Source organism: Colias croceus, chromosome 2, assembly GCF_905220415.1.
Source record: "Colias croceus chromosome 2, ilColCroc2.1".
Lineage (NCBI taxonomy): Eukaryota > Metazoa > Arthropoda > Insecta > Lepidoptera > Pieridae > Colias > Colias croceus.
The window spans coordinates 3,707,385-3,721,664 of record NC_059538.1 but is presented as its reverse complement, the minus strand read 5'-3'; the positions used below and the strand labels follow the sequence as shown (position 1 = coordinate 3,721,664).

The following is a 14,280-nucleotide window of genomic DNA, read 5'->3' as shown; positions in this document are numbered from 1 at the left end:
TTCAGAAAGAAAGCTTGAAACTTATAAGCGCTTATCGGCGCTTGTCAACGCTGGTTCGTTCTACACAAAGGAAGCAGGTTGAAGCAGACCAAAACAAATTTTATATGGCGCCTGACAAGCGCCGATAAGCGCTTATAAGTTTCAAGCTTTCTTTCTAAATACGCCCTAGGATTGACGACTGACGAGAAGTTCATTGACCCTAACTCATGTTTTTTATCCCTTTCACACCAAACTTGGTATTGCCACTGTTAATACGAAGATTTCCATTTCATTAGTACATATAGGTAGAATAGAAGTTAGAACCGTAGAAGGACATATTAGTCGAAGTTGAATCAAGTCGTATTTGAGGTCACGCTAAAATAAAACAAAATCGTTACTTTGAAATGCATTTATTAAATAATATTTAATACATTCATGTATTTGATAAACATCATCATCAAAAATAGAAGTGTTTTTATTGAAACCAAAAATAAGTATAATTTGTATTGAGCGAATAATCATCAATTTCCAAATTCACTGTTCTTTTAAACTTGCGATTTACTATAGGAATATTTTATAAGTGATCTTTTGTATATCTTATTTCAAACTCTTTAATATATTTTGGTTAATAATACCTACTCAGATATAGAACATAGTAGAAAATTATCACCCCTAGGAGAGGGCTCTGTAATTTTCTACTTTGATTTGATATCTATTAGATCTCTCTCTTACAGTTGCCTCAAACTTAATCTAATAATTTTGCATACACATTTTATGATGTATAAGTACTCTTTGTAAATAAAAAACGCACTGATTACAACAATACCACATCACATTATAAAAATGTTATAAAAATATTTTTCTTACATATTTTAATTGTGTTAAAGACTAGCTTTTATTTACGCCTATATACATATTAGTTAAACATTAAAATCTCAAAAGCTCTGTCTGAACAAAAGTTTAAGTCAATTTTTTTTATAGCAATCAAATAGTTATAAAGAGATAATCAATAAGGTTCATAATTTGGTTTCACTATCTCTTAAATGAGTACTACAATACACAAGTAGTTACAACAGCACAATTTTCTTATTATTAAAATATCAATTTATGCACTATCATTGACTATAGCTATTCACAAAATAAAGCAAAAAGTAACATGTGATTTAAAAAATCAGGCCAAAAAGAAATGAAATGTATCAAAAATAGTATTAAAACTATTAGCTTAAATAATTTGATCATCAAGTATGATACCAAAATAATAATTTACATCTGAATACTCAAATATGTTTAATTAACGATCTTACACATTTTAAAAACTTTATTTCTATAAAACCTTCAGCTTACAGCTTATTTACATTTGAGCATCCTCAAGCCAGAAACTTATTCTTAATACTTCACATGGTAATTATTTTTGTCTGAAAAAATTGTTACATAAAAAATTAAGTACATAAACAATTTGAGCACCTATATAATATATTGCGAAACACCTTGGCGATCTAGGCTTAAATTAAGTCTATGTAACTAGAATTACCATATTTTAAAATACAGTAAAATCACAGTTGAAATGAGGACCAGTCCGTTACTGGACATAAAATACACTGATCCCTTATTATCTAGTACTCAGAGACAAGGAGTATTTCCTTCTATATTAAGAGATCTTCTTCCCAGTCTTCCTTCTGTCTCTCGGATATAGATATCCTGGGATGTGTGATTTGCTTCAATTCATCATGTGTGCGTGGTGGAATAGGATTGTCACTAAGGTCTACATATTCAAGGGCGCGAGATCTCGCTAATCTATCGACATCCACTTCTGTAAATAGAAAACATATATTTAATGAAGCAGTTAAAACTTAAAAATATACAACTTTAAAAATTATAAATATGTATTAAAATAATAATTGTTCAATGTTTTCAAAGTTCAGTGAACTACACCAAATCTAATTTATTAAATTCAATGACTTTTGACACATACATTTGCACTATATAAAAATAAGTCAAGTACCAATAATTTGGTTGTGATGTGCGAGCAGAGTGTGCAGACTAGGACACTGAAGGGCAATGTGAGGTAGGGCTACAAAAGAATTGTGCGAGATGTCCAGCCGCTCCAGGCAGGCCAGAGTACACAGCTCATCAGGTAACTTTGCCATTTGGTTATTTGATAGGTTCAAATCTGAAATAAATATTAATGCAGGTTATAATTATACAATCAACTATAGGCTAATTAAACTATAACTACTGAATTTAAAAGATTTAACTAATTTTAAAATCTGCTAAATCCTAATATAAATGGAATATTGATACCAATAATATTAAAAATTATGCCAAATTAAATTATTGAATTGATATCAAATTTAAAATGTAACACTTTTAGAACAAGAATATTACTTATATAAGAAAAAAACACACAATACATTGCAAGAAGCATACCTGAAATAAGACTAAATTTTACAGTAAACTTTGGTGGTATTTTTGTTATAACATTTCCACTGAGATCACAGCTCTTCAATTCTGTGTGTCGCATTAAATGATATACTGCATCAGGGACTTGCATTAGTTGACATTCTGATAAATCTGAAATAAAAATAGGTACAAATTAACACAAAATATTACATGGTCACATTGTAAGGTATTTCATCTTATTGTTTAATATTATAGCGGAAAGTGATTAAAGTACGATGCAGGGTCAATAGTGATCGCGTAAATAACGTAAAATCAAGTCCAGTATAATTCGTAGTTAGTTTATTACCTAAATTTTGTGTTTCTTGGGCTTCTTCACACCTAAGAATTACCCTAGTTACCGCTGATGCCATTATTCAGTATCTACGTTTTTGAATGAATTACTGTAGCGCCGTTTCACAACGGGATTTCAACGTGGACTATATCCAATGTTCTTATAACGCGAATAGTCCAATGTTCTATTAATACATTGTTCCAATTTTACGTGGTGTAGTTTGTCCAAGGCTATTTGCTTTGAAAGTTTGAACTCCAAGATCGTAAAATATTTCAAAAATGGAATATTTTAATTGGGAAATCGTAATACTCGTGTATTATTTTAAAATACTGTTTCAAATTAAATTTAATACATGCATAAATTTGCAAAAATAGAAAATAAGAAACGTTTTGTAATGAGTTTTGTTTTTAAATTTGACAATTGACATATTATTATGATTTGACGTGATCACAGATGACAGAACAGACGTGATCATCACAGAGCAAGTAATATAGGAACACAGAGCAAGTAATGTGATCATTGCATGACTTAATAGCATTTGAATTTTTGCTTTGTCTGTCTCTGTCTTGTCTCTTTTTTATTTGTTGATAATAATTAATAATGTCGAAAAGTTATGTACCTATGTACATTTTTTTGCATTTGCATGTTTAAATATCCGAAGATACTCAGGGCCGTCTTAGACTATGCCGGGGCCCTTGGGCACACAAGAATTGGGGGCCCTTTGAAATATAAAGAAATCAAACTAGGTACGCAAATTTTTTCCCACAATTATATATGTTTTTGCCCTAAATTGAAACTTAAAGAAGTAATAAGAAAACTTAAAGAAAATTTCTATGTAAGTAAAATTTTTTATACATTTTACAAAAAAGTTACTTCTGACCAATGTTGCATTATAATATGGTCTTTTGAGGAAACTTTTTTCCTTATTTTTTTTTATATAATTCATTTGAAACGCTGCTGCTGTAATGGCGCTCCAAAGTTGACTTTAATTAAATTTAATTAAGAAATATTTTAAGAATTTCTTTTTCAAATTACCTTTCTCTTTGAATTTATATTTTAGGTTTTATGGCACTCAAATGCTTTATAAATAAAACTCAAAACATTAAACTCAAACTCAAACATTTATTTATTCAATTAGACTTCTTCGAGAAGCACTTTTGAAACGTCAATACATATTTTTATCATTAACCACCGATTCGGAAAGCAGTATCTATGGAGAAGAATCGGCAAGAAACTCCATAGTTGCTCTTTTAAATCATTTCAGTATTACAATTTAATTTTACAAAATATGTAAATAACCGTACGTATATATTATCATAATATGCCAAAGAACTGTCCTGCGGTTCTCACGCGACAACCCTCCATGGGTTTTTATCTTCCATATATTGCTTAATGCTGTAATAGGCTCTCTGAACTAAGACGTTTTTTACATAATTCTTAAATTTAGCGTTTTTTACATAATTCTTAAATAAAATATAAATTCAACAAAAAAGGTCGTGTTCCATCGTTACAATATTGTATTCACTGAAAAGTGCTTCATATTGGTTGAGATGGTTGTTAAATCATCTCAATAGATGGCGTGCGGTGTGTCCCTTAAGACACATAAAACTGAAGGAATAGAATAAATTCGATTGCTCCGGCGGGTCACGAGTGGCTGAGTTGGTCAAGCATCCGCCCCGGAATGGCGCGAAGGATGCGGGTTCGAGTCGGTTCGGTTCTTTATAAATTTATACCTTTCTCTTTTTCAAATTTATCTTTTTAATTTGCATCTGGATTTTTTCTTTCGTAGCCGTTTCATATTGATCAAAATTATTGCGTGCGTTATTAACATAATTTATTCAAAGCCTAGGCAAATGGCAAAAGTCAAAACGCTTGTCATCTATTCGTATAGAAATGGTCCGGTGTGAACAGAGTTCACTAAATTCTAGGACCTTTAAAACTACAAAATTTCATATCCAGTAGAAAATTAGTAAAATTGTTCAAAGGAATAAGGATTACTAAAAATAAAATTCAAAATTAACTGTCATTCCGGTACGTGAATTAAAAAACATATTCCAGGTTATAAATAAATAAAAAAATAGGTGATTTCGCGATTTATACTGAAACGATAAGTTTTATCATAAAATCATTTAGGTGTGAAGTGATTTAAGAAACGTGTGCATATTATAAGGATGGAATGAGTTTATAAATCGTTATATCTTAGAAAATGGTAGGAAGCTACATCTTAGAAAAATAATGTATTGATTCTTTTGTATAGATAATTTTATGATCTACAATTTGGGTAAAAGTGGTTATATGATAAAACTTACCGTTTCGGTAAAAATCACGAAAAACCTATATTAGCGGCCTTCACACGTACAGTTTGGAATGCCGTTCCTGGGACTGCGCGCCAATCTGCGGATAAGTCTGTGTAGATTCGACCGCGCGCTGATCTGTTCTTCTATTTTACGCTATAAATGTAACTTCAGTTTGAACCACGGTTCAAACTATCTATTACGCTTTCCTGCAGATAAAACTGTACGTATAAATGCTTTTCGAGAGTTTGGATCGCAGTTTGGACTGGTGCGTGGAATGTCTTACATTTTAAAAGTTTTCTTTCAGTTTTGAACTAGTAGAGTAGAAATGGATGCACGTCTGGTGATAGCATTAGCTGGTTTCGTAGTGGGTTTTAATAATAATGTAAAAAGGAGACGTGTATGGGTTATAATATAAATATTTATAATGGTTAATAAGGTATAATTATACCAAGTTTCATCGAAATCGAACCGTTAGTTTTCACGTGATGCCTTCACATACAGACAGACAGACAGACAGACAAAAATTTTTTTAATCACATATTTGGGTTTGGTATCGATCCAGTAACACCCCCTGCTATTTATTTTTTCAACATTTTCCATGTACAGAATTGACTCTTCTACAGATTTATTATATGTATAGATTTGCCATAAGCATGGATGTTCCCGATTTAACCTTATAAAACTCGTCACTGCTTCCACGCTCCAAACCGCCATTTTCTAATATTTGCATCCACACGTGGCATCCGCGGAAAACTATAAAGATGTGCGTACGCATAGACGCAACGCATCAAAACTGTCACGCCACCACGCGCTCATCGCATCTACACGCACGGATCGGACGGCAGGATGGTATGGCGCGGGGTGTTTCGCGCGGTTTAAACTGTACGTGTGAAGGCCGCTAATATCTGTTGACTTTTAGGAAAAAATTTTTTCGTAGTAACAGAAGGTCGGGAAATTTTAATATATTTTTGAAGTGAAACTTCTTTAGGCGCGTTGAGAGTAAAATTTCAAGGTTGCATCATAACAATACCGTAACGTCATGGAGTAATTCAACGATTTTGGTATCTTATAATCTTGCCAAAGAAGTGGGCTATTTAGCACCGAAATAATTTTTCAAATTGGACCAGTAGTTCCCGAGATTAGCGCGTTCAAACAAAAAAACAAACTCTTCAGCTTTATTAAATTAAGTATAGATTGTGTTTTTAATAATGTCACCAAATTTCGGCTGGATGGGAATTTTGGTCGTGGTCGTCGTCGTCCTTGGTAGTGTGACCGAAACATTAGCAAAACGTCATAAGCTTATATCAATTAGTATCAATAGTGGATTCTATTCTCTAGCGTTTCTGCCACTTGTCTAGAGGCCCAGAGATTAAAGTTTTGTCACAACGCCCTTGTATGCTATTCTGTAAACTTAGACTTGTTAGTAATTTTCATAAATCTCAAAATGATTCAAGTAAAAATATATTATATTACGTTAATAAGTAAATAAATAATTCGAGTAAATGTCTGATAAGTTAATTATAATGGTGTTCGAATCACTCGAATTATTCCAGGTAATAACCTTGTAATAACATAGATGTTTTGATTCGAATAAATCTGAAAATGATCTGACGTTCTGGCATTAAAAAGCTGTATTGCTTTTTAATAAAATATTTTGAGATTTATGTGAGAAAAATTGTCAGTCCTACATCTCCTCCAGGGGGGCCCCCTGACGATGGGGGGCCCTGGGCACTGGCCCCCTGTGCCCCTATGGTAAAGACGGCACTGAAGATACTGTACTATTGCTATGAAGGTATAAAGTTGATTGGTGCGGATTTGTTTACAGCGCAAACTGGGCAGACGTGAGGTAGACGCAAGAAGCTTATATCTTATACACAAGCTTCTTGGGTAGACGTTTCGGGACCGACGCGACAGATAGCAGAAACTAGAAAGCAACTTTGTTTAATACTATGTAGTGATGATGAAAACTATAATGTATCAGAATTCAGAGTATAGCAGGGCCGAGCTTTGCAGCCTTGGTTCAATATTATATTTTCACATATTTTACAATTGAATCCCAATTTTCCGAGGTTAAGTTAGGTAATCAATAAATTTACAGTGATTATTCGTCTAATAAATTACTAGTTAGTTAGGTAGGGATAATTATCACAGCAAGATCACAACATTGTCATCACAGCTTCCGTTGTATCATGTTAATCATGTTAATACCTACGTAATATGCAAGTAATATGTACTTATATATGTGGTAATAACCAATGAAAATAATATGTGGTAACCAATGAAAATAACAAAGTTGCAGCACCGGGTGCATACTGCATAGATAATATACCTAATACTAAGATAATACTATACCTACTACAATGGATGGATATAAACATTTTTTTGGTACAAGACTAAGAGTTTTTGCATGGGTCCTATATAATAATAGAGCCGATAATTTATTAATTTTAGTTTCGAACTAATAGGAAACTAGAGCGCTGTCTTATCTTATAGACCACTAAATTTCCGCCCGCGGCTTCGCCCGCGTTTGCAAAGGAAAACCCGTTCCCGTGAGATTTTCGGGATAAAAACTATCCTATGTGTTAATCCCAGTTACCCTCTATATGTGTGCTAAATTTCATTGTAATCGGTTCAGTAGTTTTTACGTGAAAGAGTAACAAACATCCATACAAACTTTCGCCTTTATAATATAATATATTAGATAATACATGGGTAGAAATAAATGCCATTGATGATTGAACGAGTAAAAAGAAATAGTAAAATTTATAACGTAATGCGATAGTTACAAATTACAATGGTCTTAGCTGTTACTGTTACAAGTGTTACACAATTTTTACGAGCCATATCTTAGTGGATACCGGATTGCTAAAGATGAATGCAATAGTGAATAGAGGATACAATAAGAGTGAAATCTTGATAAATATAATATTATGTATTTATAAATCATTTATATGATTTGATGTACTTTCATATGTCTAATTTTAATTGAATCGATGTTTTGACTCAGTTCTCATTGTTCACTAAATTATATATGTATCTTCAAATCAAATATAAATAATATGTATTATGTTCAAGAAAAAGAATTGATCGAATATCTTTTTAGAAAGTGGTTACGTGATCGCTAGTTGTATTTTTATTGTAACTTGGAATCATTATGACGTAATGTGCGGTAGTTTAATATCTGTCCGTTAAAAGAGGCGCCAGGTAATTAACGGATTTTTTTATTTGTAGTTATGTCACTATTTGTAATATTGTGGAATAGGCTTTCACAAACCCGAAAAACATTAAACTTAAAACGCAAGCTACCACTAAAATGCATTAAATTTGTTTTAGTACCATAAAACCAATATTTATTTAATCTCGGCTATTGGAAGTTGAGTCGGCAGAGCAGCAACAGACACGGCTGACGATTGTTTAAAACAGGCTAAATAACTTTGAGTAAATTACAGGAAATAGTTATATCACTTAACACATGCGAACGCTAAGGCTGATTCATTCGTTTCTAAATCCTTGATTTTGGTATCATTGTAATAAAAATATTAGACCATTATCAACTGTGGAACCTGCTCATTTTAGAAATCGCAATTTAACTAATTCAATATTCAAAAATATAAAGATAGACCTATAGTATAGATATTAGATAAGTAGGTTCTACATTCTATATTACGCGGGTGTATTAATTTAAATTTAATGCCCAGTGTGAGTGGATGTTTTATAATAACAATATTATATTTAATTTATACCTACTATATAAGACAAGTAGGTACCACATGTTAAAATTACTATTTAACTTTTAAGTTTTTTTCACAAATCGCGTTAAAATATTGGCTGTTATAAATCGAGGAAGTCCCCGTCTCTTCAATAAAATATAACCTTCCTGTATTCCTGTTATGGTTTGTATGTATGTTCTACCACAGACTAATAATAATATACTACGTATACAAGTTCTACGTATTCTATATAGGTAATGCATTCACATTGTAATAAAAACGAGGCCAAGCTACAATCGGATAAAATACATGTTTGTTAAAAGTGATTTTATATTCGATCACCTCGATCATAAAAAGTTTATTTTCTTTACATTATAGTGATAGGTATAAAATATGTACCTATAAAATATGTACCTATCTACTAATTCCAAATAATTAATCTATATACTAATATTATAAAGCTGAAGAGTTTGTTTGTTTGTTTGAACGCGCTAATCTCGGGAACTACTGGTCCGATTTGAAAAACTCTTTCGGTGTTAGATAGCCCATTTATCGAGGAAGGTTATAGGCTATATTTCATTACGCTACGGGCAACAGGAGTGGAGCCACGGGGGTGAAACCGCGCGGAGCAGCTAGTTAATTAATATAGCGAAAAATAAACACATTTCAACCCATAAAAATTATTGTATCGTCACCGTTCCTTGTTATGCCTAGATCTGCGCGTTTAAAGTGGGTCAAAATCGAAGAAATCGAAGAATCTAAAGGAGTCGGAACATACAAACATACAGGCGAAGCCTTGGGCGAAGCTAATAAAAGCGTGTTAAAGAGTACATCTTTAAAGTAGGTTAGGTTTAAAATAAAAGTTCTTTCAAATTGCTTCACAATTGGCATTTATCGTCCATGCCATAGGTACATTGACGAGGTTTTAAGATATTCACATTGTAGGATGATTTATGATTGAGTTTTGCAATAGTAGAGTACATCATATACAATTATATTTCTTCCTATCTATTGTTTCTATAAAATAGAACATCTTAAGTATCCTCAGACCTATTACTACTATTTTAAGAATCAGTGCTGTATTGCAAAGAAAAATTAATACGTTTTCTGATTCATCCCTGGGTACGAATGAGACCTCTCCACCTCTAATTAGAACACCTATAACATGTATTAGCAAACCAAAAACAAATAAAATCTACGACCTACGTAAGTTCAGCATAAGATTAATATTCGGCTTAGGTTAATGACTTCCTCATCAACTCTGCAGGTCAAGGTCGCTTAATATTAACCCACATGTCGCAAATGACCAGTGGAAAATTAAATTAATTATTCAACCTCTTTTCCACCAAAGTAATTAATTAATGAGCGCTTGTGTGCTAGTTTCTCATATCAAGACATTGCAAAAGTTACAGACCGCAACGACGTAAATTAATATTAGATAAGATAGACACGATTGTTACACAAAATTTTAGCATATCTAGGCTATTGAATGGGATCAAAATATATTAAGTATCTAGTTATAATAGTTTAGTTAAAAAAAAAAAAAACAAAACAAAACAAATATTTTAAGGTACCTAGAGCTACTTGCTCTACCCTTATTAGGTACTCTGCATTTTCATTGAATGATTACAATGAATTTATTTGTCGATTCTAAAAGAAAAACTTGCAATGAATGAGTAGTTTGAGTGGCATTATGGGAACGTCGTTTACCTTTCGTCCGTGACGCATTTATCTTCCGTTATACAAATGTCTAGGAAGGTCTCTATTATATTAAAGTATTTATTGTAATCATTTTTATAATAAATGTATCGTATTATTTACGAAGTACCTAAGTATGTATGTTAAAAAAAAAGTTACAATACTCTCGCTCTACATTGTCACTTTCGCTTTAGTTTCACAGTTTTTATTAATTATTTATCTGTGAGTTTTGTAGGAATGATTTCAATGTACTTTACAGGTACAGACCTAATTGGCTGTTTTCCTGTGCATCTTCACATCGACCGACAACTCTGATGATGGCGCGTCCCGCAAGTCTCGCGCAAATCATCATCGCAGGTGCTCTAGGATCGCCTTCCTCCGCCTCAGCGGGCATCCGAGTATCATTGTATTCCGATGGAGGCCTCATCACTGCACTTGTTTATCACCACTGCACTCCTCAGTTCGAGAGGTCACTGTGTTGCCCCAACAACAGTTTTCCACAGGGGTCCAAGGTAACAATAAAACGTATTAGACGCCGTTCCGAAACGCGTAGCGCCTGGCTGAACGGCAGCACTGGTAAATATGAGCGCGGCGTAGGCAGCTTGCATTTATATCATCGCCAAAACAAAGAAGCATGGTACGCGAGTGAGACGACAACAACAACAAATACCCATCTTGCTCGCACAGTCTGCTGCGTAGTTCAAAAGTTGGCTTTCCTCGCGGAAACACGTGGAAAATATATGGGAGACAGGGATAATACACACACATCCTCTGACAAAGAGAAATATAATGGTCCAGTTGAAATAAACAATGGGCCGATTTAGCTCCATTGTTTTGTTTTCAATCGTTAAGAGCAGCGGTCGTGGTTACTTATAAGATTTTCTTTGTTATCATTTATAATAATCGATGATTTTATTATGTACGATTGTTGCATGATAATTAATTATTGTTAGAGTGATGATCATGTCCAAAGTTACACAATAATAAACAGTAAATAAATTAATAGAGCTACAGCAAGATAATAAGTTACCTTATTATTTATACATTATAAAATGATAAATTCTACATAAACAAAAAACCCAATTGCGCTCTTAAAGCAGTAGCTATGTCCTAAATCTAATTTTATCATGACTCGCCAGTCGCCATTGCCTATTGAAATCAGGAAGTAGAGTTCGTCCTCGTGACATGACTGTTATGTTTTACGACGATAAATGGCAGATTTTTTCTTTATAATAATGTAATAGTATCCTTGTCTGGCAAATAGGTAGATAACTAATCAGCCTTCCATAAATCTGACCAAGGTTCTATCCATCCTCCTATGGGAAAAGTCGTATATGATGCAACTCTATACACTCTTTCACTGTGAACAATCTATTGAACCTTTAAATAACTGGATTGGAAATATATTTGGACAAAAAAAAAATAGGTACCTACCTACACAGTGGACATTTGCGTCATCATAAATTTCTAAAATCGTCAGCTTGCAATACTCTGTTTTAACTTTTAATCCGTTAATAAGACCTTGATTATTTATACTAGTTAGAAACCGTATTTAATCTATAACTAATTGTTCTTTCAAGGACTGGTTTAAAAAAAAAAAGATTAACCGAATACTTAAAAAATTGCAATAGAGATATTAAGTATGTACCTAGAGGCTAGAGCTCGTGTAGAGGCAATGCAACAGAATATGTACCATTTTTTATAACACGAGAAACGAAACCATTAATCAATTAAGTATTGTCGTAAAACACCAGTGTTACTGGTAATAAGACTAAGATTCATAGCTATAACATAATCATTAATCACTAATCAGGCTTCAGGGTTTTTCCGTAGGTAATTTTGGTTATTCATTCCTAGTTTACACGCAACATGCAGGGTGACAATAAACGTCGGTAAGGTAGGAATAATGGATTTTTATTTTTTGATGCCACTAGTTACATAGAGACATGTGGCATAATTTTAAAACGCAATAAGTAGGTAAGTATCTAGATCATAATATTTATCTGTGTTTAGGCCAAGAGCTGATCACTAATGTATTTACGTCACAGTCGGTTATATTAATTGACGTCCTCTGGGTTCGTTCAACGCACTGTTTTTATGTCTTGGCCAAACAGAGACGCAGAATTTCAACTTTGGCAACCTTGAAATCTTGCCAAAACTGTATTCTAAAGTCCCGTGCCCCGATTCCATGTGATGGAGATATACACACATATTTATTTTAATTTAAATAAACAAGGAAATGCGAATAGCTATTTTAAATAGGTTTGCAATTCAAGGAAAAAAAATATATTTCCATAAGTTTGGAAGACAACGAACGCCGCAATACGATTTTCTTAAAATTAGTCAATAATAACGTTAAAAACAAAAGGTAAAAAAAAAAAATATTCAAAGACCGTAAAGAACGATTGTGAAACTAAAAACTGGGATTGAACAGTCACTGAAGTGATAGATACATAGGTACCTACATTCACAGGCATTGCTGTATAATAAGTACAATATCAGGGAGGAAATTACAGGCATAGATGAGATCATTATTCTTATTGTGGTTTAAGTATTTCAGACAAATAGTAGCGAAATTATTATAGATTACGTTTGATTTCATTAAAATAACCTTGGATGTACGTAAGTCGCTTCCTCCTCTCATGACCCACTTGCCATCAGTTAATATTTTGAATTCGTAAATATTTCACATTTCTGTTACATTTCATAATTCCACAAGCAAGCGGTGAACACTTTATATTTTGAAATGTGCTCATTTGGTTATTCATGATCTTGCTATATCATGTAGGTACGATGATAAACTCTGAAACACAGTTGGTAAAATTTGAGCCAACTCGTTGCAATGACATGACTGTTTACGATATTTCCGCAAATAATATATTAGTTGGTTCAGATGAACATCTCTTTTTTCAATAATTAATTGCTTGTATAACTATGTGACTAACATAGAAATCACGAAACATTGAAACAAGAAAAATTAAGGTTTTTAACAGCATTGTTTCTTGATAATGTTAAATATACCTACCTACTTATATTACCTACTAGATAAAATTTGTGTATTTTACAGTTTCTAGAATAACAGTTTGCGACATGATTTTGAATACAATGCATGTCTTTTGTTCTCGCGAGAGCAAAACGTTATAATGACGCACAAATTTTTCCATAACGACACCGATATTTCGCAGAGTTTTTTTCCTTGGGAAAACAGAGGTCGATCCTTTGTGCTATTTCAGGAAAATCTGGAGTTTAGCCAACTCCAAGCGGACTTTCGACGTAATTCGACGCAGGTCTTTGATCGACTTCTTGGTAAAGGAAAATAGATCTTTAGCCCTTACATTATGCACGGAAATCCTTATCATTAGGTGACCATGAATCTACGAATTTCAACAACGTGTTTTTAATGTTTCCTTTGTTTTTAAATACGAATAATAATCTAATCTAATTTACACACACTGTACACATGCTAATAAAAACTATATTCGTGAATAAACGTATATAGTCTATGGTATTCGATTAATTAGAAATATTTCTCAATTTTGTATGTGTTTACGTATTGTTATCTTGGTTTAAATACAGTTTAAAGACACGTACAACAAAGTAAAATGTTTCAATATCGTGCTCGAATATAATAAATATTTTGTCTAGAGTAGACATCAAATTAATTATCTGGCTTTAATGATGTTTCCTCATTTTTATTAATTATTTTATTTCGTAATGACCTGAATGTTTTTTCAGGTTTTTATATAATAGGCTTATTTTCCTTATATTATATATTATATCTTAAATATTGTTAACTTTAGTCAATATAATTAATTATTATGCCTTTCGCAAAAATATGTGATATAATATTATGTATAATGTTTAA

The 14,280-nt window shown here is 32.5% G+C and overlaps 1 protein-coding gene across 2 annotated transcripts; it reads right to left on the bottom strand.

Annotated features, from left to right (window-relative positions):
* Positions 1-373: 373 nt before the first annotated feature.
* LOC123701550 (leucine-rich repeat-containing protein 40) lies at positions 374-11,005 on the bottom strand. 2 transcript variants are annotated; one of them, XM_045649055.1, is made up of 4 exons: positions 10,683-11,005; positions 2,407-2,550; positions 1,982-2,149; positions 374-1,789 (listed from the first exon to the last, which is right to left on the bottom strand). In XM_045649055.1, the coding sequence occupies exons 1-4, from the start codon at positions 10,840-10,842 to the stop codon at positions 1,623-1,625; spliced, it is 639 nt and encodes a 212-aa protein (XP_045505011.1). In that variant the 5' UTR covers positions 10,843-11,005; the 3' UTR covers positions 374-1,622. The 2 variants fall into 2 exon arrangements, with proteins under 2 accessions (XP_045505011.1, XP_045505021.1); XM_045649065.1 differs by lacking the exon at positions 10,683-11,005 and adding an exon at positions 2,726-2,970.
* Positions 11,006-14,280: the final 3,275 nt, after the last annotated feature.

Coding starts and splice junctions, on each gene's coding strand:
- LOC123701550 (XM_045649055.1), bottom strand. CDS start 10,842: ATGAGGCCTCCATCGGAATACAATGATACTCGGATGCCCGCTGAGGCG. Junction 2,551..10,682: donor ACAGGAAAACAGCCAATTAG/GTCTGTACCTGT, acceptor TTTTTATTTCAG/ATTTATCAGAATGTCAACTA. Junction 2,150..2,406: donor AAAATTTAGTCTTATTTCAG/GTATGCTTCTTG, acceptor TATTTATTTCAG/ATTTGAACCTATCAAATAAC.